Source organism: Scomber japonicus, chromosome 7 (genome assembly GCF_027409825.1).
Source record: "Scomber japonicus isolate fScoJap1 chromosome 7, fScoJap1.pri, whole genome shotgun sequence".
In the NCBI taxonomy this organism is placed as follows: Eukaryota; Metazoa; Chordata; class Actinopteri; order Scombriformes; family Scombridae; genus Scomber; species Scomber japonicus.
The window spans coordinates 15,877,054-15,901,484 of record NC_070584.1 but is presented as its reverse complement, the minus strand read 5'-3'; the positions used below and the strand labels follow the sequence as shown (position 1 = coordinate 15,901,484).

At 39.9% G+C, this 24,431-nt stretch overlaps 1 protein-coding gene across 1 annotated transcript in view; it reads left to right on the top strand.

Annotated features, from left to right (window-relative positions):
* agbl4 (AGBL carboxypeptidase 4) overlaps positions 1-24,431 on the top strand; it is a 278,157-nt gene that overhangs the window by 177,960 nt on the left and 75,766 nt on the right. Inside the window, exon 6 of the mRNA XM_053322965.1 lies at positions 10,982-11,021. Within this exon, the coding sequence (XP_053178940.1) occupies positions 10,982-11,021 (40 nt within the window). The remainder of the gene's footprint in view (positions 1-10,981; positions 11,022-24,431) is intronic.

Here is a 24,431-nt window from a genome sequence, read left to right as displayed (position 1 = left end):
TGGGAAACAGGTCTCAAGATTTCCAGCAATCAGCAGAACAGAAATGTCATGTATTAGATCTCATTCTGGCTGCTATCCCTGTCTTTCTGTATGCCTATACAGATACTGTAGGTTATATAGCCGTGCGCCACAATAGTGCTGCTGAACCTCTTGACCAGCTCAGTTCGCAAACACTCACATACAGACACAGCTAATGGAACTGGCCATAAGCCAGGTACCTGTGATGGTCAATGCAGCTTTGCTTAGCTTCAATGTTAAATTGATTTTTAGGTTCCAAGTCACTTGGCAGTGGCAGCAGATTGACCCTTTCGTGACAGAAAGAGAGAGAGTGGGAGGAAGTTTGTGCTTTTCAAATGAGTGTCTTTGAACATCATCCTGCTCCATTTTTTTCATTTTGTCATTTCATACCCAACTCTGTCTCCTTCATCCTTCCAGTTTGTCTCCCAATTCACTATCATTTTAAGCTGTGGTTATAAGTTACCAGACACCAGACAGTGCATCCATCTGGTCCACACGTCAACATCTGGAGAGGGTGTCAGCTGTTTTGACATGAGGAAGAGACACACACATCTTTAATTCGTGTGTGTTGCTTTTGTTTTCCTGCATTTGTGTTTCAGTGCATCCCGCACAAACTCTTGCCCCCCCCTCTCTCTCCTCCACTAGCGGCTAATTATTGTCCTGCTTAATTACCAGTAACACAGCAGTCCAGCCTGCTTCAGCTTTAAAGAACTATTCAGCACTCCATTCCAATACATGATTGAACTCGGCTAAATGGAAAAGTTGTGCTGGAGAAAACGCTTTAGTCACACAACATTTTGTTTCATTTATTTTCTAATATGTCTCTCACTGTCTGGTTACTTGAAGATAACAGACATTTGAATTTGTTTTGTGGGGTATCATAAAAAAATAAAAATAACAGGTTTTGAAATGGAAAACACGAGAGGAGAATTGTTCCAAAGCTTGCACAAATAAACATTCACCACCTCTTGTTGGATCCATAAAGGCAATAAACCAATAGGTACATACACGTCTCCTGACCTTCAGCTCCAATTAGGCCCTGAGGAAAGATGGGTGAACTTTTCAACCTTACGTCTTGTCTATTGATACTCCAGTAGGGTTGCTCTCAAGACAGGAAGATGGGCAAGTCAATATTCAAGTTCACTGTTGTGGACGGGCAAGTTTCCGTCACAAAACTTTAAAAGTTTGTTGACAACACCAAAATGAGCTTCAAGTCCCATATGGTGGAATTTCTGTCCCATTTTCCATCTCTCACAGTTGATTGAATAGCCCTTACATAAAATGATGAAAATATAGAATTATAAAACCAAGGTGGATTTTTCACTATACTACTGGCACTTGTGTACTTCCTCAAGATAAAAATGATTAAACACACAGCAGAAGAGATACCACATTGTCTTTTAAATGAAGGACACAGGGTTTTCTTTGTTTGTTTGTTTGTTTTTTTATATTGTGATCTACGCTAGTGCAGTACTGATATAATGGTAAACCACTATGCATTCACACAATGTCTGATGATGCAATGACATGATCAAAGTTTCACATGAAGTACTTTTTTAGACTTTTCAGGTAAAAAAGTAAATCTAGTCCAGAAAACAGATATATCAGGTGTGATATGTTTAAATTGACCGGTGCTCTTAACCAGTTTTCAGACGCAGTAATGTTAAAAAGCCAGGCTTTGATCTCTGCTCAGTAGTGCTGTGAGGTTGTACTGACTGTGCGTCTGCCACTGGGAGGGCATTGATTCAGCGTTCTCTGGTAAATACCAGGTCACTACACCTGCTCTCCATCAGGCAGGGGTCAATCACAGCCCAATGGGGAAATGATGATAGGACAGAGTCTTTCTCTCTCTCTGTGTATGAGTGCTATTGTGTGTTTAGGTTTCAAGTATGCTATCAGTGTCCTCAAGTCATTGATTGGTCCCCAGTGTCAAGACACTACCATCGATTCTTTGCCAGGTCAAAGAGGAAACTCTTGGCTCAGCAGGGGCTCTTAGGTTACCCATTTATACGCATACAAACATTCATGCAAAGTCATGCACAGGCACATATTTAGTGTTCTAAATCTGCCTGATATGAACAGCAGACACAGCGACATGTTAAGTAGGTTGTAAAGTTATCAGTCTACAGAATATACTGCGGACAGCTAGGCAGTTGTTAATTTCACTGATAATGAATTTAAACCATATTCACAAATCTTCCCAATGACTGATGCAATGTTACATAGGTATCAATGGCTGTTAAAATCCCCAGCTGCAACATAATTGAGAACAATGTGCTTCTCACGTCTGGAGCCAGGTGTGGTAGCAAAGAGGATACTACACTGTGGTCTATTGGTTCACGGAGGCCAGTCAGGGCATAGGTACCTCATGGTGCAGTGTTCATTATGCAGCAGAAAGATTCCTTCTTTGAGTGGACATAAAGTAGAATATATACTCAGGCTCTGGTATGTCATCTCATAGGGGTGAGGAGCCAGAACTTGTACTTGTGTGCATGGTGCTAGCCCTGGAACTGGAACCAAACACCATGAGAGGGATCCTTAAGAGTTGTTCAGGGTGAGAGGCACAGTGCACCAGATAGTATTGTGTTCCTGGCTGAGCAGTAATGTAATGTTTTTTTTTTCCAGAATGAGAGGGTCACCTCAATGTGAGTGCATGCACTGCAAAAACAGCCCCTCTCAAAATAAGCCAGGTAATCCTGAATCTAGCCAAATTGTCTTGTATTGAGCAAAAAATCTGCCAATGGGGTAAGAAAAATGTACTTGACTAGAATTCTTAAAACTAGCAAAAACCCTAACCCTATCCCCCCACACTGGTTCCTATAGATCCATGACGCAGAACAAGCTTACTCAATTCAGGCCCTCCACTCGGCAATGGCTTTCTTGTACGATGCTGTCGAATCTCGCTCAATTATTGATAGTGACTATATGGCATATAAAACACAGATCCCAAACTTGGCACAAGCAACTGAACTGAAATCCGTTGATAGCCTTGTAGATTTCACTCCATATTACAGCTTTACTGGCAAGGATATGATCTATGTGCCAATGAAAGACTACCTTGGGGATGTGATTGGACTACACAAAGCCTCACCTGATGTAGGCCTATTGTAAAAGGCACTGTGTTTCATGTCAATGTAATTTGATTAGCAAACTTGTATGCATTATTGACACTTTCATATAGCATTTTTTTGCCATGTGATTAAATTGCCTTTTCACACTGTCAGACAAATAGTTCAGCAATCTCATGAGACTTAGCTGAGTTCATGTAGCATTCAATTGCAAATGTATTGCTAAGAGTTTTGAGTAAGGTTCTTCAGGTTGATCTTGAGGTTGATCTTGCACATATATTTCTGCTATTAGCTGTAACTCTTAAATGGTATACAGTCGTTGAAACTTTTGGAACTTTTTTTTGTAAAAAGAGAGGTTTCAGCAGTTAATGTTAAGCTGCATTGTCATATTTGTAATGTTTTTCAAACTCAGTGAATAAATAAGAACAAACAACAATAACCAAAAAAAACATTATCATTGTCATTTCTTAGAATTCTTATTTTAAGAATAGCCCTGTCTTAAAATAAGGAAAACAATCTTGAAAACAATCTTGTGGTCTTCTTTAAAAGTAATGGTGCTTGTGATTGTGTGTGGAGACAAGTGTAGAAACAGTATTTGGTATTATAACATCAAGCCATAAATACCATCAGAGATACAGCTGTGTGGTTCAAAGAGAAAGCCACAGAGCTGTCAGCTGATCACCACTAGGCTGCATAGATAGATCAGAAATTCTGACTCCCCAAAGAGGCATATGTCCCATAAATACTGTAACACAATTTTTCAGTTGTGTTGTGTGTAGCCTAATACTGTATATTGGAATCTATGTTTTTAGTTTCTTATTGGCCTTGAGTCAGAAGTTGGTGGTCCATGTCAGTCCTCTCTATCTTGTTTGCACTGGATCACCACATACAGCTAACTTACGTCCTCTAAAACTCATTCCACCTCTGCCAGCTGCCTATTTTGCACTTAACCTCTTCAGCTGCCTTCTTACCTTCTTGTTGGCAATGGGGTCAGGCATCTGCCTGTGCCATGAAGCACCTGTGCACCTGAGCAATCAAATGAGTCACATCTGTTGAAGAACACATTCAGCATACTGTACGAATTTGCATCCACCTCAGACTGCCTGTTGTTTGATGCCTGGTATCCAGAGATGCTTCCTCTAAACATTACCAACTGTTTCAGCCTGACCTCAGTCTTTCTCCTGTAGTAGTCATTGCTCTTCTAATATTATACCTTGATCTGCTTGATCTCCTTTCTCAGCTCCTTAGTTTTTGCTCATCTCCTGACTTTAAAGCCTTTGTTTGGTCACACAGTAGGACTTTTAGATCTGGGCTAACCCAAGACTTGTTAGAAAAACACAAGACACATTGTAAACACACTTGTTTTATTGCATTTTGTTCAGCCAGCACACATCTACATCTTGTTCAGAGCTTCTTTAAATAAAAGAGAAAGTGTACTCCACTTGGTCACAGGTGTCAAATATTGATAACACACCCACATCAGTAAGGCCACCCTAGCCTTAGAGTATGGCACTAAGGGGATATTTTCTTATCATGTGATTGACAGCACTGGGCTAGACCATTATGAACCAGCTGCAATAGTCATTACCTTCAAACTAGAAGTCTGAGTATTAAAAAACAGATAAGTGGGGTACCATGGTCAAACAGCCTAGACCCATGGGAGCCTTGTTCAAAAAGCAAGTTACCCGGCAGACTGGCTATGACAAAATGATGGAGGAAAGGGTCCTCACAGCCAGCTTAGCTGCTCTTTTAATCGGTCCTCATGAATATTTAATGAAATCAAGATGGAATTGAATCATGTTTTTTAACTGCTATGAGAAAAGGCAGTGGCGTGGCGTGAGATGAGTTGGTAGGTGCGTCAGCCTAACCACATGTGTGTTTGACTAAATGCTTGCATATTCATGTGTTAGCATCAGCTACATGTAATATCTGTACATGCATGTTGTGCACATTGTCAGATTACTGCAGTTCACATAGTTAGAGGGAGTGCAATAATGCTGGCAGTAGGGAGGGCTGCTGTGTGTGCCCTGTGCAGGTGGCCGTGTCTGTCCTCTCCCTCCGCTCAAGAGAAGCTGCTCTCCACTCTCAGAAGGAATAAATCTTTTATTTGGTTTGTTGTATTTTTAACCAAGGGCTCCTGGTCACGCAACAAAGCCCTGCTCTCCATCCTGTCGGCTTTCAGCCTCTCTCTCCTCCTCTCAGCGTCACAACAGATATTACCTGACACTGTCATGCAAGTGGAGACATGATCACATTTCTAGTGGCAAGTAGCCATTTTCCTACTGAAACAAACCAATATTCATTTCTTTTCTACTTTTAGTGTTTTTTTATTGTACCAGCAACAAGTCCCATAAATGTTTATATCTCTACTTCTCAGCTTTGTAATGCAACATTTATGAATAGATTAATTAAAGACATCATTGTATTCATGTAGAAATGTGTCAATCTGAACTGTTACATTTTTCAGTTCTAGGAAGCTCTATATCTTACTTCTCTGACATCATGATGTACTTGCTTTCAGTGGGCCAGACAGCCACGCCCAACATAACCTAAAAAGCTCACCCCATTAGCTCATTCTTACCTCACCTCCCCCCCTTTGTTACCAAGGGAGGATGACTAAGATGCAGTTAGACACAGACAAGCATAGGTTTGCCATTTACCTCTGGAGTGCTGCAGATCAGTCCCAGAATTGTGTGTGTGTGTGTGTGTGTGTGTGTGTGTGTGTGTGTGTGTGTGTGTGTGTGTGTGTGCTGATGTGTGACCATACACAGAAGTGACTCAGTATTTAGATGATGTGATGAGGCTGCTTTGTCTGATGAGGTGGACAGCAGCGATGAGATGAGAAGACCAGAGGAAGATAGAAGATGAGTCAGGTTGTTGACAGACATTCTCTCACTCATAACCCCATCAACCATTGACCCTTGCCCTGACCCAGGATATATGATCAGGGGATGTTTGTGTATGTGTGTGTGAGTTTGTGTTAATGGGTCACAGGGGACAGCAGTAGGACTGGATGCAGATGCCTGTTTCCTGCATATGACCTCATCCAGAGAGCGAAGGGTAAAACCAGTACAACACACACTGATAATTAATTCACTTAACAAGATGTAACGTCAACATTATATTTAGACAAAGGCTAATTACTTAACATATCAATGTGAAGTATTATATTGTGGCTATAATCGATATTTTATATTAACAATGGATCCCCCAACACAACTTATAATGACAAACCCACATAGAATTATCACTTAACTGTGACCAGTAGCACAACAGAGCATTTTAGCAGCTTTTTTATTTTGGTATACTGTTTTGTTCCAGACTCGTGGCTCTCATTAGTGTCGTTTTCCACACAGGAAGGACCTGTTTTCAGTGAAAAAGATCTAATAACTGTGTGCTAATTGTCTAGCACCAAATGACTCACAAAGTTAGCCACTTTATAGCATTTAGCAGCATACTGCAAGACCAGTATATTTACCTCAGGCCTATGTAAATAGAGTGGATATTAGATTTTTGTCAGATGACCAGAAACAAAACTGTAAATGAATGTTAATGTTGCTTTGTGTCTGTTTGCGTATCTTAAAAGGTGATTTAAAAAAAAATCTGTTACTGGCAGTTTAAACTTTAAGGACTAAAAGTAAACTATTATAGTCAGATTCAATATATGTAGACTGTATTGGTCTATGCACTTAATGTAGAATAATGTAGTATTCATATTTAATATGTATAATAATAACAATATGCATTTTCTAGAAAAAAATCTTCCCATATAATATATATTGTCCTTGGAATTGGAGATTCCCATTGGTAATATTCCCATCCCACAGCTACATCTAATTCTTCTTCTTTCTTTTCTTTTTTTTTACTGAAAACTGTGCAAGGAGTTGGATGGCGGCTATGGCAGTGTAATTTAGCCATATTGACTTTAAATTAATTTGAAATGAGCTACAAAATGATGGCTGGGATTTTAGTTACTCTCCCCTCCCTAGCTTGTCTGCCTCCTCTCTCCTACTTCCTCACTCTCTCTTTTCTCTGTGATAACAATCAGCAAATATGAAAAGTAAATTTTGGAGGAAATGTTGGCAAATGGGTTTTGGGTAGATTGTGCATGAATATTTAATTCAGTCATAAAGTAGGGATTTAGTACATTAATGGTTTTTCCACTGCTGTCACTCGATTTGAACCCCCCCACCCCCCCCTTCCCACCCAGATTAAGATGGGTTCATACTCTGCTATCTGGTCTGCTGATTGGCTCTGGTAATGACCATATTTATAATGATTGTAACATTATGGATTTCTCTGTGGGGGTGGGGGTTGTCAGACTCATGTTAAAATACTATTTATTAAAATAAAAAAATGTGTTTCTAGTAATATGCAAGAGAGACTAGTAGAAACTAATAAGAGAATCTGATAAAAAAAAAACATTCATAGAGAAACAGAGCAGTTTGTCTTTTAGTCAGAATATCAATTTTACATTGGTTTGAAGTCTTTGTGAAATTGCATCTTTCCACTTGGGAGAGAGATGGAGGTAAAGATCGAACTTTATCAGCACCTGCTCATAAAACATCCAAGAATAGAAGCACTTATATGTGCTCTCTGGTCAGGTTACATGAATAGAAAAATAAAACTTAATTATGTTTCATATAACACTGTTATAAGACTATTTTAGGATTATTCATGACTCCAGCTCCCTGGTATATCAGTATTGTTTACTGTGCTGCTGGCAACTGAGCCCCAGAATCCACCACCATTGGCTTAGGATACTGCAACAGCTGGAGTGGTCGCCACCTCTGGCCTCCCAAATGCTTCCTTGTTTTCTGACCTAATAACACTTTAACTGACAGGTCCAGTCTGGATTCACCTGTGGTAAACATCTGTTGACCTAAGCCAGAAAGAAATTAGTGTCAGTTAATTTTCTTATGGCAATCAAATACTGAAAGATTCTGACAATCATTTATCGCCCTGTGCAGTCAACCCCACCCACCAACCGCTGAATATGCATACTCTACACTGAAGAAATGTAATCAGTCAGTCAATAACAAATACTCACTTCAGCTGGTTTCATCTGTTGCAGTGTGTGTTTGTCTCTGTGGCAGTGAGAGGGCAGTGGCAAGCCACTTTGTGGCTGGGCTGGCTTCAACCAGGGTGTGATCCCTCAGCTCTTGGCTGTATTTGATAAAGATTAATTCAATCCTATTTTCTGCCCTGAAATGCTTTTGTCAGACACCCCCCACCCCTCTCTCTTTGTGTGTGTGTGTGTGTGTGTGTGTGTGTGTGTGTGTGTGTGTGTGTGTGTGTGTGTGTGTGTGTGTGTGTGTCTGACTCTCGCTTGCTCTTCTAAGGAACACTAAGCACCTTATCCATGTTAAGGACTAACAAAAGCAGCAGGAAGTGAGAGCAGTGGTAGTGTGTTGTAATGCTCCGCCACAGATTCATTATCTCTGTATAATACCAGCGGGCCTAACGGGCGCTCACACTTTTCATCTGCTGGTTAGATTGTTTGTGTGTTCGCCTGTGTGCACGCACATGAGTGTGTGTGTGTGTGTGTGTGTTTGTGTGAAAAGGAAAATTTCATTTTAACAATGTCAGGTTTAGAAGATGCATTGTCCTTATGTTGTGTGCACATACGTGCGTGTGTCTGATTTCATGCATCTACAGTCATTCATAGTCATACCATTATCTCAAATGAGAAATAAGATTCAAGTGATACTTTTTAGTCTACCATAGTTGCAGTTGCAGACAACTGGAGAGCCAGTAGAGGGTGCCACATGATCCAAGTGATTATTTTATCTCAATATTTAAAATCTGCCAGTGCAAACCCCATCCAAATGTCCAAAGTTGTAGTTATTATCAGTATTATTATTATCATTATTATTGTTATTATTAGTGTTAATAGTAGTAGTACAGCAGTGGTAGTAGTAGTGCTAATACACTTTATTTAGCATATTGCAAACAAATAAATGCTATACAATGCCCTTCACAAAACCTGGAAAATAAACAACTAAAATCAACAGGAAAAAGACACCTTTAAAAACAACTGATGACAACCACTAAATATGAATACAGTAGGCATGTAAAGAAATATTAAGAGGTAAAAGCAAGTTGAAAAATATGTTTTTTGTGTAATTAAACAGGGTTTGCTATGTGTTAGTTCTACTTACACAGAGACGTGTATTTTATATTGTATTTGGGTGTGGTCGTACTTTGGTTGTTCTAATCAGAGCTTTATCCCTTGAGCAGCAGTGAGAAGAACTACAGGTGTAAATGTTTCTCTGTTGTTATTGATTCCTGCTGTGGCTCCATATCTGACTGACTGTAGAGAGTCTGCGGTCTCCACAGGTGGTAATGGCCATGTGTGTGTGTGTGTGTGTGTGCGATTGTGTGTGTGCAAGTGTTATTGTGAGAATGGGAGGTTTGTGTGTGAGTATGTCAGTGTCTCATGTTGTCACAGTGACATCTACTGCTTACATGGTCATCCACCCAGCACCACACTTGAATCATATCCTTAAAGCTAACCTAAGTCTATACAGTGATTGTTTTCATATTTTACTCAAGGCAAAATAAGAAAGTCATACAACTACATCAGACATCTCGGCTTCAGTCTCATAAATTCTTGCATGTTACTACTGTTTCCTATGTTCAAATGACCTTCCCTCAGCACAAGCATCATTCACCCTTTTCCACTTGTGCCTCAAGATTCAGCTCCACAAAAAAAACACATTTTTTACCTCTACAAACAATACTTGTATAGCTGTATGTTCTTTCTACTGCCTACATTTACAAATATATTTAAACCAATAACCGGCACATTGATTTGTAAATCAGAATGACTAAGAAAATGATTGTACATTCTCCTTCTTACCTTTGTCTTGATCCAGCACTTACATGATTATTTCTGGATGATGAAATGATTGTGAACTTGTTTTTAAAGTTATTCAATCACTGCGCTCAGTGGACTGCTTTCCACTCATATTGTATGTTATAAGTCTCTCCGAGTAAGAACATCAGTATTTTGTGGCCTATCAGTGAGTTCCATTTTAGGCAGTACTGTATGTGGGGAGAGAAGGACTCCAAGTATGCTGAGAGCCTCTTTGCTTATCCCTTTTAGTTACTGGTTAGTGTGGCGCCTGCATTTTAATGAAGTCTGGTCCTAAAAGCTGGCTTTGACTGTGACCTAACCATACTGTGACTCACACAGACTCTTCATCCTTTCCTAGGATGTGAAGATCTTCTTTCCTGCGGGACTGGTAGATGAAGAGGGCTGAGGTGTTGATTACTGCAGTGCTCAATAGTCAAGTGTGTGTGCGTGCGTGCGTGCGTGCGTGCGTGCGTGAGTGAGTGAGTGAGTGAATGTATAAAGGCAGCAGGTTAAAGAGAGGGGTGAGCCAACTAGCGCCTCCTCTAGACTCCTTCTCAGCTGCTGGAAAAATCAAGTGTAAAATTGCACACTCCTTCAAATGTACTCTATCAAAGCCTATGAGGTCAAACTTACAACACACACACACACACGCACACACACACACATAGTGGTGTGTAGTCAAAACTACTTTGAAAATAAAGTTGTACAACTTTTATATTTTTCACATTGTATATAAATCAAGGCATAAGCTACATTACCTTAACAGAAGTGAAGTTTGGTTAAGTTGAAGAGTATCAACTATGACTTTTTGTAAAAATGATCATACTGCAGATAACCCAGGGTTCTAACTTGCTGATCATTAATTGTAACATCCCGAATTTGAGACTTGCCACGTGCCTTTGTTGCATGTCATACCTTCTCTTTCTCTGCTCATTTCCTTCGAGCACTCTTGTAAAAAAGCCAAAAAAATCCCCCCAAAACACAACTTTCATGTGTCATGTCATTTATATGTGCCTTTCTTCTCTTTTCCTTTTAGCAACAACGGCAACTGGACCTGTTAACCATCACCAACACGGGTAAGTCCGTGGCATCTTATGCTCTGACTTCACTGTCTCCCAAAATCCACCTCTCTACTTCACCATTGGTATTAAACTTCCATACATAAGCCCAGTGTCAGTATATGTTTCTATGTTTTCTAATTTGACTTGCTATTGATTTGACAGCAGCATGGCACTAAGGCACCCAAAGTATTTTTCTCCAACCCACTTGTAAATGCTCAAAGGGCTACATGCTGTTTTCTGGATATAGCTTCTCTACACAAACACAAACCTGCACAGTTGGATAAAACCTTGCGGCTGAACCACTGCTGACGTGCTGGTTAGTTACATGCTGAAGTAGTTGAACAGCAGTTTGTATTTAATATGTAAACAAACTATTATAAATAGATATAACTATCAAGCATGTGACCACAATCATATGTTCAATATGTTAGCATACATCCATCCCTATAAGTGTGTGTTGTAAGAGCAGGTCTTGAGAAGTCACAGAGACTTTGTACTTAAGTCTAGATTGTTAACAAATTTTGTCATCAGGCAAGTCACCTGTCTCTTGATGTTTTTACAACATTTTTTTCATTGTCCCTTTCAGAGAATTTTGGCTCATAAGGGATGTGTTTATGTCAGTTGTTTCCTTTGGTGTAAATTCCTACTATGAGCCAACTGATGCTCACGTGACACACCCGATCACAGCCTCTGTGTGTATTGACGTGTTTTTGTCCACATGACTGAAGAACTGTGTGACTGTACTTATGGGCATATATCTCTAGATGTGCATGCCTCGTGGTTCAAATGTGTGTTTGTGTTTAAAAAGTTGCTAAATGAGTTGAACAGTTGTATGCAAAGGTTTGGGCACCCTTTCACAAATAACATATTTTGGTGATAATTTTATTGAAAATATGTTAACACAGTCTCTCTAAGATATAGAAAATTCACAATATTTTCAGCAAACATTAGGTACTTTTTATGTCATGCACTGAACAAAAGAAAAAAAACGATTGTCTGTTTGATCCATCTGTATCAATAGTGTTTTTGTATAATTTGTAAAATGTAAAATTTGATCCTGGTCAAGGTTAAACCTATGACCCTTTAACTTGTCAGTTAGTGGTTATTGAGCTTGGCTACCAAGATCATTCATTTGTATTGCATGATTATGATTTCCTTTTATACTGAATAGTCCTACTGAGACCCGGCTTATATACCCCAGATCCTGAAGTGCTACAAATCATCATTGAATCAGCACTGGAGCGGTCTGTGTCTCTTTGTTAGAGTCAACTAGCCATCATTCATGGAAGAGTCAGTAGAAGAAAACCTTACCTGCCTCCTTATCATAAAATCCACCCATACTTTCATCAGAAGAATGCAACAGAACATCTACAGAAGCCTGGTGCATTTTGTAAACAAGTGCTGTGGACTGATGAAGTTAAAAGAGAACTCTTTGGCCACAATCAGCAAAGGTATGTTTGGAGAAAAAAGGAGCAGCATTTCATGAAAAGAACACCTTGACAACTGTTAAGCATGGGGGTGGATCTATAATGCTTTGGAGTTGTGTTGCAGCCTGTGGTGCAGGAAACACTGTTGGAGGGAAGAATGGATTCCTCTAAATACCAGCAAACGCTGAAAGCAAACATCACACCGTCTGTAAAAAAGCTGAAGCTGTTTAGGATTATGATCCTAAACATACATCAAAATCAACCATGGAAGTAAACTTCAGGTTTCGGAATGGCCATTACAGTCCACTGACTTACACATAATTGAAAAGATGTGAGTTGATCTTTAAAAAGCTGTGAATATTACAGAATAAGAAGCCTTTTAAAGGAAGAATGGGAGAACATGCCCAATACAAGAATAGACAGACTTTTTGCTGACTACAAAAACATTTGCAAGCTGTGATATCTGCCAGAGGGGGTGTTACTAAGTACTGACTATGTGGGGGGGCCAAACTTTTACACATGCCACAATGTTTTTTTCCCTTCAGTTTATGATATAAAAAGTAAGTATGCATTCAGGTTTGCTGAAAAATAGTGTTTTTTCCTCGTCTTAGAAAGACTGGGTTTTCAATTAAAAATCAGAATCACCATAGTATGTTATTTGTCAAGGGGTGTCCAAACTTTTGCATGCAACTGTAGACTGTAGGCTTACAGGCTTAGAAAATACTTTTCTAATTACAACTGAAATGTTTTGGGCTCATACAGGCACACACCCCAGAAACACTTACATAAATATAAAATCAATACACTTTTATAAATGTCTCAGATGTACTATTGAAATAGTATTATAAACATGCCCTAATGTCATGTATGCTTCTGAACCATATACATATATAACATTCTCTAGACACATATTGACATTAATCATTTATTGAAAACCAGTTTCAAACAATATTAGAACATACCAGATATTTAATGTGGATTTGCGAGATGTTGTCACATATGAAATTGAATCCCTCTGGGAAAACGCATGACATAATTAACTGAATAACATACATGCAGTATCAAAAACACTTTTGCTTTTAACTTGTTTATTTAAAGATAGCACCAGTTTTTTCCACGTTTTGTTCAGCAGTGCAAAACTTGTTATAGTGTGTGTGAAGTGAACATTTCAGTTGCATATATGAACATTGCAGCAAAGACTGAAAAAACCCACCCAGAACAGATTGAAATAATGTTTATAACCATATTTTGTTTGTGTTTTGGTTGTGGGAGTTTGTGTAAAGTATTTTGAATTGAATCCAGTACGCACCTCACACTCATAGCATGTAGCAGTCAGGAACACATATGCTGCTCTAAGTTGGACTGAGTGGAAACATGTGACAGAGAACTGTTAGGAATCTATGCCAGTCTCTTATAGAGGCAGCTGTGTAAACGAGGGATTCACAGAGATGGAAATCGAGGAGAAATTTGAAAAACGGGGGAGGAGGAACAGATGGGGACGGCAAGGAGGATACAGAGACCCATATGTCTAAAGTAGCTGGATGATCTAATATGCTTTGATTAGAATAATGCATATGTGAGAGACTTGAAGATTGGGTTAAATTAGCAGGTTTACATTGCAGCTGTTCCTCAGGCCCTGGGCAGAGGCAAGACTTGTCCCTGGCCTTCACAGTTTGACAGAGGGCAAACAGAGAGAGAGAGAGAGAGAGAGAGAGAGAAGGAGAGAGAGAGAGCGATCAGGATGGGAAGAAAAGAGAAAGAGTGTGAGCAAGATTAAAAAGTATGGACACCTTGTATGGAGGAAAAAGAGTGAAAGATCATTTTAGTGCATATTATGTTTCTACACAAGAAAAATAAGATGATTACAGAAAGAAGAGATATTAAACATACTTTTGTGTATACTGTATACAACAACTGATTGCAACTCATAAGGAGCATTTGCTTAATATACCTTTTCCTCTGCTGTTAATGGAGATATGTGGTAAATCAAATATTAAGTTAATTATTAAGTTAATCAGTTTGTCAAATAATAATCACAAAAGACAAAATAGCAAATGTCACAAATCCATCTCCTCTACCGTGTACTGCTGTATGTCTCAAAAGTATGTACTGCATATATTACAGTAAATTAGTACTGTATGAATGTGTCCTTCCAAAAACTATTTATGGTTTTCTTTTCTGAAACATACTGTATTCTAGATATACATACATCATAATGCAAAAGTAAGGATGCAGAGAAAATATTATTATATTTCAGAAAGATTCATGATTCACCTTAGCTACTTACAACACAGTAAAATGTGTGTGATGCCATCTGTTTTTTCATTGCTTTCATTCCTTAAGACATTTCCATACTCTTTCTTGGAGCTACATATAATCTAGCAAGGCCTCATTGTGGTTTAGTATGGCTAATAACATTACGCATTTTATGGACTGCTTAAAGAATCATCATCAACACTTAATAATAGTTTGGGAGAAGCATCACTCGCTGAGCTTTTTATGCTCTTTTCTCCAGACAACCAAGCAAGAAAAACATTGTGCTGGCAAACTGGCCATTGAAATCTGTTTCTAATAATATCTAAATCAATCAGTCTAATTTAAATGAAACTTCATGCAACAAATTGAGAGCGCTGAATGTGCTGCAAAGCCAGTATGCAGCATTAAACTTTAGCACTCCATGGTACAAACTATAAGCTGATAATGACAGGGCAACGTCTTTTCTATTGCAACAAAGTTTCACTGGTGGTAATGAGTTGTCCTGTTACAGTCATTTTAATATCACATTGAATTCATCTAGAAATCGCTTTACATTTACTGTAAGTCTTCTTATGATTTTGCACCTCCCTCTTTGCTAGCTTAAAGTATTGGGCAGAACTACCTTCCTTTAGACAGGCTAAAGTAGTTTTCAATTATTTCTCACTGAAAGGTTTCCTCCTCTGACCACTGTAGAGCTCAGTGTGCTGTGTAAATTATTGCAGGTCATTATTCAGACTGTTGTCACGTGTGGCCTTGAAGGGAAGTCTATTATATTCTTAACTTGACAGACATTTTATCCTGCCCTGCTGCTTATTACTGTTCACAGTAAGTGAGCAGATATGAACACACACACACACACACACACACACACGCACAAACACACACACACACACACACTGAACACAGTGAAGGTTAGTATGATTGTATGAGGTGAGGCTCTCAGATGAATGAGGATGACAGGGAAACACTTATAGGACACCTTCTCCTTCTCCCTGCAGATTAAAGGAGTTTCCGCTCCTTCACTCCCTTTCTCCTTGTCATCTTCCCACCTGCCTCTCACTCTACTGTTGGCACTTCTTCCTCTGCTTGTTTGACTTAGCAACACTTGTTATCTACTGTTATTTATCCGTGATCTGACTGTATCCTCTTGCTTATACCATTTTAGCTTCTTCTCTTTATCCTTCAGTCACCTCTCTTCATCGAGTCTTCATAGCACAGACAGCAGGGGGATTCGCAGGGTGTGAACAAACTAATAGGCTCAAGTGGCTTCATAACGTGCTGTGCTGTGTGTGTGTGTGTGTGTGTGTGTGTGTGTGTGTGTGTGTGTGTGTGTGTGTGTGTGTGTGTGTGTGTGTGTTTGAGAGAGAGAAAGAGAAAGAGAAAAAGAGATGTGATGAGGATTTTGCTCCTGCTGCTCTGTTGGCCTCTATTTCAAATGGTGTTCATTATGTACTCTAAAGAACGATTCACACTTACACATGTATTCACAGACATGTAACTGAGTTGATATACAGTATATATATATTTAATATATAGCTTTGATACGGAGGAAAAACTAACAAAAACACATTTCGTAACTCTTTTTTTCTTATTTCACACACACATGCACAGTCACTCCCACACACAGACCCACTCAAACCTCACTCTGCCCTCTTTAATTGGACACTTGAGCAGCGCACGGCTGCATCTGGCTCCTGTTGAACACAGCCTGACATTTCAGACTGCTGACCTTTCCAGCACCGCCACAACTAAATAATGATTAGTCCTGGCAACTGTTCCACCACAGCAACAGCCACACCACAGGTATACACACACATACATTCACACATTCACACAAACAGGTACATTTACCGCACGCACACAGGTGCAAACGGCACAAAACAGAACAACAAAAACACCTGCATTGAAGGTTTTGTCTTTTCACAGTGAGAAAATGGGGTGCAGACATTGATTTGAGAGGCCATTGTCATTCTTTTGGCTTATCGATTAGATTGTCCTTTTCCATATCTGCAGTCAGCACCCAATAATGTGTTGTTCTAAATTAACTCTGCTTGCCTCTGTTTAGTTTCTCCTTTCCCCTTAATGCGCTCTCAGCATTACAGTGGAAAAAAGGTCAATCATATTCATGAGATCTGGGCAGATTTGAGAGGATGGTTGTATGTGAGAGTGTGCGCTTGTGTGTACACACTTTTAAGTTTGTGCACGGATACATGCAGCGTGTGTGTGTGTGTGTGTGTGTGTGTGTGTGCGTGTGTGCATGTGTGCATGTGTCTGTCTAAAGCAATGAAGCAGCATGGAGATAATAGGCAGTTCTCAAATCTCTCCTCTCACTTTCTTCTTTTTCTACTCTATCACTTCTCTCTTTGTATCTCCATTTCCCTGCTGTTTCTGTCAGAACAGAATAGAAATGTTCTTCATTAGAGCCTCCCTTTTGACACATATTCTTTGTCTTTCCTGCTTCGCCCCCTCCAGACAAAACCACTGTACATATCTCTGAGGTCAGAGGTCATATTTTGCACAGCCAGCTACTCGTATTCAAAACCTGCGTGTGAATATTTCCTGCTGCATAGCAATAATGTGGTAACTGAAGTATGTATATTTAGCATGTGAAAGCCACGGGTGTACACAGAACAGAGCAGAACATGAACAAAATTAAGTATGGAACTGATGGTCGCTACATGATCAGAACCATAATTATTTAGCCGTATTGTTCCCATGGAAACAACCTGGTCAGGGCATATTTTCTAAACAGAGTCGCAGACATCAAAGCAGGAGAAAAAGCAGCATATGAACGGCAAATTCAAATTAGTATTTTTTTGAAAAGGTTCACATCTGCTTTGACAGACAGAGAGTATTCAGAAGATATTTTAAGGACTTCAATGCACAGTTAAATTGTCTTATAAAACCTTGCAAATCTTTCTCCAAAATTCAAATTCAAGATGCATGTATTAAACACGACCCATATGTTTGAAATAAGGATGACATGTTGTACAAAGTATAGCATCTTGGAAAATACTCACCTGAAAACAACATGAATGTGTTTGTTTAATCTACCAGATAGATTTACTTACACATTACAGACGCATTGAATTATACTATGTCAGTGATTAAATACATGTCCTCAATTTGAAGAAAGTGTGACAGAGTTATCCTTCACCACACAGTAAATATGAAATATGGTCACCAGCTATAATATGAGACATAATTTGCATGTCAAAATGACTTCAAACTTAACAAACTGAAAGAACAGTAAACTGTGTGGGAAGGAAAGTATAACTAATGGAAAACTACCCTCTTAGCATGTAAAAATAAAATCTAACAAATACAGAATTGTCAAAGTTTAGTTCTCATTTTTGTTTCTGTGCAGGAAGGATTCAATTTCAGCAAAGGTGTTTTCAGCTGTTTTCCTGAATACTAACTAGTCTATGACATGCTGTCCTCTTAAAGACCAAATCTAAAGACTCCCATGAGCCCTGCTGGCTCTTTTAGGAGGTACCAACATTTACAGCACCTTTCCATTTGCGTAACACGTGTCAGGAAGCACCATAGTAAGTCAGAGATTATTTGAAACTAAATTGTCTGCAGTGTGAACGTGGGGTCAACAGAGTTTTCTCTAATTTACACAATGCACCAGGCTGGCTCAGCAATTTAATAGCTCCCATTTCTTCAGATAAAAGTCTCCGGGCAGCCATCCAAACAACATAGTGATATATCATGCATTTATGTCTTTGTTGTTGTGGTGCTGTTGTTTTGAATATGATGTATTTTTCTTTGCCCTCTGGCAAATTGCACTCATGGAGTTCTGTCATAGTTTTTGGTGTAGGAAGAGAGAGGTTATTTACTGATCTTTGTGGTGGCACCATTACTATCTGACTTTGAAGAAAACACTATCTTTTCTTTGTTTATTCTTACATAGAAGTTAAAGTTACCCCCTCATGTGTGTGACAGTTTCTTTTATGTTCAACTGTGCAGACTTTAATCAACTGATCTTTATCTGCTTGACCAGTCCTCTTTTGAGTTAGGCTGAAACATAAGAAACCTAAATTCATTCATTTAGCTCAAATGTTTTTCCTCATTAATTCAAATCTTTCAATAGCCGCACATCTTAAGAGTTAAGAAGCAAAGACCTAGCCAACACTGTTGTTGCAGTCTTGTGTGCATCAGTATTAACTACCTTTTTACTGTGCTCACTGTATTTACTGACTATGACCTTGCTGCTCCTTTCAAAATTTAAAGAAGTGTTTTAACTCTTCTAGTAGTAAGTCTGCAGCAGCCCTATCCTTTAATTGTAAAAAATAAAATGTCCAATGGCAGCAGCTTGTATATGTACAACAAAAACAAAATGTTAGTAAGTCAAAAAGGCATTGCTGTTCTTAATACGTGAGCAAGTGTGCGCTACATTTGCACATTCTTCCGACCTTTCTCTGTGGCAGAAGGATGGTTAAAAAGACGACTGAGTTGGTTCGCTCTTGAACAGCCCGTCATGCTTACAGTTCCACATTTTTAGAGTCCCATTTTTCAGACAGCAGGCCAAGAGATGGTGTTTCTGTCTGGCACGGGTTGACTTGTGGAAGGTGGAAAGACAGGTTTGAAAACAACCCAGACCAATCTGTATGCAACCTCCTGCTTACTATCCAGGCCTGCTGTACGTACCTGAACTGTGAGAAATCTTGGTTTGGCTCAATGACTCCATGGTTGACTACCTTTCAGGATGGAAAGCTGCAGAGAGTTGTTTTTAGTGGAGCACAAGACTAACACCTTCAGAGAGGAAGGCGGACAGGAAGACAGAGAAAAAACAAGAGAGAAGAACGTTATTGGTAAAAAAAAAAAAAAATACTATAAGGCTTTTGTGTAAATGAGCAGCTGGGAAAACAACACTTCCTATTATTGCCCTAATTATATCCTTTCTCTGTGAATTTGCATATTTTATCTCCCTCCTCTTCATTATGGGGGGCTATGCTTCCATTTTGATGTGGTAAAAAAAAACCTCACATAAAACAAACAAAGAAGGAGATGAAGGATGGGAGGGAGGAACGGAGAGGGGTGCGCTAGCCGCCTCATATTGAGTATTTTCCAGTTGATTTTGTTGAAGGCTTCTCAGCAGCGTAGCTAAATAAGCAGCAGCATGCTAATGAATGGAGAACGAGTGTGATAATTTACCAGACAAAGAATGGAGGACTGAGAGAGATAGGAGGCAGGAGGGAGGGGAGTAAGGGGCAGCACAATATTGAAAATATTTTGAAAATATTTGTCATCAAACAATTATTTAAAAACCTGTCTCTAGCCTATACGCCTGAAGCTTCTTTTTTTGTCAAGCCTATATTACTAATGCTTAGAGTAAATATTCCCTGTGTCGCAAATATGGTAATTTCACGCAGTGTACACACAGTCAACCATGTGTTTCATGTTTTTGCATGCAGAAAAGGAGTGAGAGAGGCAGAGTGCTAAACTCAGAGGACAGTAAATGACAACAGAAAAGCGTAGACTGTCCTTTTTCTAAAAGGGCGATGTGACGAAGACAGTAAACAGGCTGTGAACAGGCTGTGGGCTCAGAGATTATTTCTTTGTCACCAGCAGAGCCACCAGTGTTGCTGAGCACTGCTGTGGAGCAAATCCTCCTAGAGAGGACTGATTGGATTTTTGTTCCAGGGAGCCTTTTGTGTTAACAGCATAGGGACTAGATAATAGAGGTTGATGCCACTCTGTCTCTGTGTTATGGCTGGTGGATTGAGTTTTTTGACTTCGGACTATGTGTGCGTGCGTGTGTGTGTGTGTGATTGTGTGTGTGCGTCTGTGTGTGTGTGTGTGTGTGTGTGTGTAGAGCCAGGACATTGTCTCTCTTTCTAAACAACTACTTTATATGACTGTTATTCACAGACCATTGGATGCTGCTTTAGAACATATAGGATGCTAAATATCTTGGCATCCAGGCAATCTTCTAACAATATGGATACCTTTTACTAATGGAAAGGCGTTACCCCAAAGATAAATTGTTAATATGATAACCTATCACTCTGCTAAATTGTTCATATGAGAGTATTCAATATCACAAGCCGTTCAAACTACAGCGCAGGTGCACATTGCCAAGGGATACTCACTGCCATGCTCAAGGTCATTATCAATCTGTTCTCAGTCTCTCTGTCAGAACTACGTGTGCAGCATGTGTGCCGAATATGTATGTATGTCGAGTGCTGTATGTATAAATAAAAATGTTATAAATTATTGATCTCTGTAGGGAAATTCTACTTTTAATTGCCCGTTTTCACAGGCGGGTCAGCCATCAGGTTCAGCTACAAAACAGCAGCCGCCATCCTTCTCCAGGAAACTTCAAGCAGATGCTTGAACCCAAGTCCTGTAAATTCAGGAAATTCTCCTACTCATTATGCCACCCAGCTCTCCTGTGTATGACTTTGCACTGACCTCTAATGGAGACTAAGGAATGATACAGAAAGATTTTCACAGCCCAGTTGCAGTCAACAAACATGTTAAAGCACACAATCAGTAGTGATCATATATATCCTAAAAATAATACTGTTTCCTTTAAGTCCTTTGCTTGTTTGAGTTGAGAAAGAAATGTGGTGCTCTGCTGCATATTCATAGTAATATCTTCACTGAACAGGTGGGGTTATTCCAGAAACAAAGCTGACAGGAAGTGAGTTATGGGGGGAAAAAATCAGCACTTGGAGATTTGCTTGCTGATCAGTAAAAAACTGGACTTACTGCACCTTTAAAACCAGTCGCACCTGTCTCTCAGCAGCTGTGTTCAGTTAGAACAGAGATGGACTGTCAGGCTGTGTGTCTCTGGCCCTGTTACAACTGATTGTCAGATTCGTCCTGACTGTTTTCACCTCCACAGAACTAAATGTGTCCCAGCAGTGAGAGAGATAGGCAGTGTTTCCCACCGTCACATCAGTTGGCATTCTGCACAGGGATGGCAGAGGAGAAGCATGACATATGACATACTATTTCACTGTCACTGTTTGTGTGTCCCTGCTGAAGAAAATGGGTTGTGAGATATTTCATCTTTTTACTTTTCTTTCTGTATTTTCCATGCTGAGTTTTACTTTTGCCAGGTTAGTATCAGGCAGATGTGAAACTAAGTGCAAGTGATTGTGATCAAATATTGTATTTTATCACAGATTTAAGTAGATTTGGGTCAGCATTATTTTAGCTTAAATAGATGAAAATGTGTTTGGGTTATGTACCCTGGAGTTGCTCGCTAAGATGCGAAGCAGATTTTGAGATGAATAAAAACATGAAGATAGAAGGGAAATAAATGAAAAAGGGAATAAACATGTTATTGTACTTTGGAGACTCACAGCTGTTTCAACTGAAATTATAACGAGTAATAAAAGAGCAGCAAGTACACCAGCAACTGCACGAACATTCATTAATAAGCTCCAAACCACCTCCTTCAAGTGTACAGTAAGCTACGGCAGGGATTCTGTGGAGGGATTTCGAGATCTGTGACCTTTCCTGTCCTTGACTAGTGTGTGTATCTGTGCGTCTGGGTGGTCGGTGGTTAAGTAGAAGTCCCTAGTTGTCAAAGCACTTTGTTCCTCAACATGACTCTGCCACCCCATCTGACCCCCCAACCCCAAAACCATGGGTCGCCCATGCCATGGTGAGGAGTGAGCGCTGCTTGCCCTGGGTTTTATCCGCTATTATCTGTCAGATGCTGTGCACCTGTGAGCCCCGCTGGCCCTCTGCGTGACGGGCGGCCTTTGGTTTCATCGTCCAATCCCACTAGCTCCATGCTGTCAGCTACAGCAGCAGTGAGAAGTTCTCTGGCTGTCTCTGTCTCTGTCTGACAGCCACCCTGGAGGAAGGAGAAAGAGAAGCAAAGGGAAGAGAAGGAAAGGGGAAGAAATACCATTAGGATGAGCTGTATCCCCACAGACCAAAGCCTGCCCACCAGCCATGTGCCGTGGCTCACCTGGCTGCCAGATAAGTGGAGATTAGAGGAGAGGAGACGCTGGAAAAGGTATTAGAGGCAAAAGAAAAATTCTCTCTGAAACCCAGGGACAGCCTTGATACTTTTAGGATTTCCTCTGTCGTGTCTGACATTTGATGCCGAGGCAGAAAGGGCAGAGAGACGGACAGTCCAAGCTGCTCTCTTGGATGGGGCAATCTTTACTCTTCTTTGTGTTTTTGCTTGTTTCCCTGTAGTCTATTGTTCGACTTGTAGTTGCCACTTTATAAATTACAGTTTTTTTGAGATCCCTATCTAGTTAGGAGAGAATAACAGTCTGGTGACACTGGCAAGATCAATACAGGGCCGCAGCAGGAGGTAGAGCGGCCCTAATGAACTGAATTGACTGGAGCTGAAATATGATCAGTATTTCTCTGGTGGTCATTATGTTCCTTATGAAGAGGATCAATGTCTCCTGGGTGGATCACTGAGTATACGCAGCATGATGGCAGGGCCAGTGCTGATACCATTCTAAATACTTAATGAAGGATTTATTCACAATAAGGTTTGCCTCTGTGTGTGTGCGCCATGTCTGTCTTTCTTCTTCCGTCATTCCTTTCAGTCAAAGTTCTGTTTTCAGGCCCTGTGGCATTAGTAACTGATGTGCTTGTATGAGTCTGTGCTGTTCATTTCATGGGCTATCACTTTTTAAATTGGTGAATGCCTTCTTCATGGTTGATTAGTAATTCATGCAGATCTAATTAAGAGGCATAATAAGAGAAAGACTGGTGAGATGCCTCCAACCAAAATAGGAAAATGGTATTACCCCGGACTGTAAACGGTTGTGATTGATCATAGTAGCATGCTGTCTATGAAAGATGTTTACGCTTCTCTGAATCCGTCATCTTGGAACCAAACACCCATATCTTCATTTTTCTTGGTGCTCTCCTGATCTTAGAGCATCTCACCAGAAACATGCATTAATGATTCCCCCCTAACCCAGCTGTCTAATATCTGGCATCGTCACTTTGCTGGGTCTGTTGTCTGTATGCCGCTGCTCAGGATGGCGCCCACCCATGCCAACCATTATCACGCACACACCTGTACCAACATCTGTCCATCCTGCAGATTGGCACAGGCGCTGCCTTTAGATTGGCTGTCTGCATGCTGTAAAGTTAATGCACACACCCCCAAGCACTGTAGACATTTTTCACCCAAATGCAACAATTCTTCTTCTTCTCTTTTTCTGTTTGTCTGTCACACATACATTGATCAGAAACATAAAGGAGTCATTTATATTGTCTCTTCGTCCATCTCTCCGTTTGTCAGTGAGAACTCTTTATGATTCCAGGAGCAACACTGCAATGATGACGTGTGTACCCGCAGTCTAATTCCATCATCAGCATCATTACTGCTATTATCCTGTGTCTCCCTTTAATGCAGGCTAATGGATGACCAATAAAGATAGATGAGCTGGCAGTGTGGAGCTAATAGGCAGGACATGATGTCTGGCTTCTGTCCTGACTCGAGTCTTTGCCGATCAGCTGGCCCAATAGATAAAACATAGCAAAAATGTTATTATTATTCTTTGTAATAGTATTCTTTCAGCTTTAATGGGTCACTGTATCTTCAGTTAATTAGCATATCAACAGTCTGGGACAACTCAGAGCAGATTTTATGCGCTCTTGAAAAAAAAGGCCCATTTGATTTATTAAACAAATAGCAGCTAGACTTTCATTCTCCATAATAATGGAAAGTCAACACAAAGCAATGGACACAAAATCTTTAACTGATATTTAAAGGTTTATAATTTAATAACGTTTTGGTTGT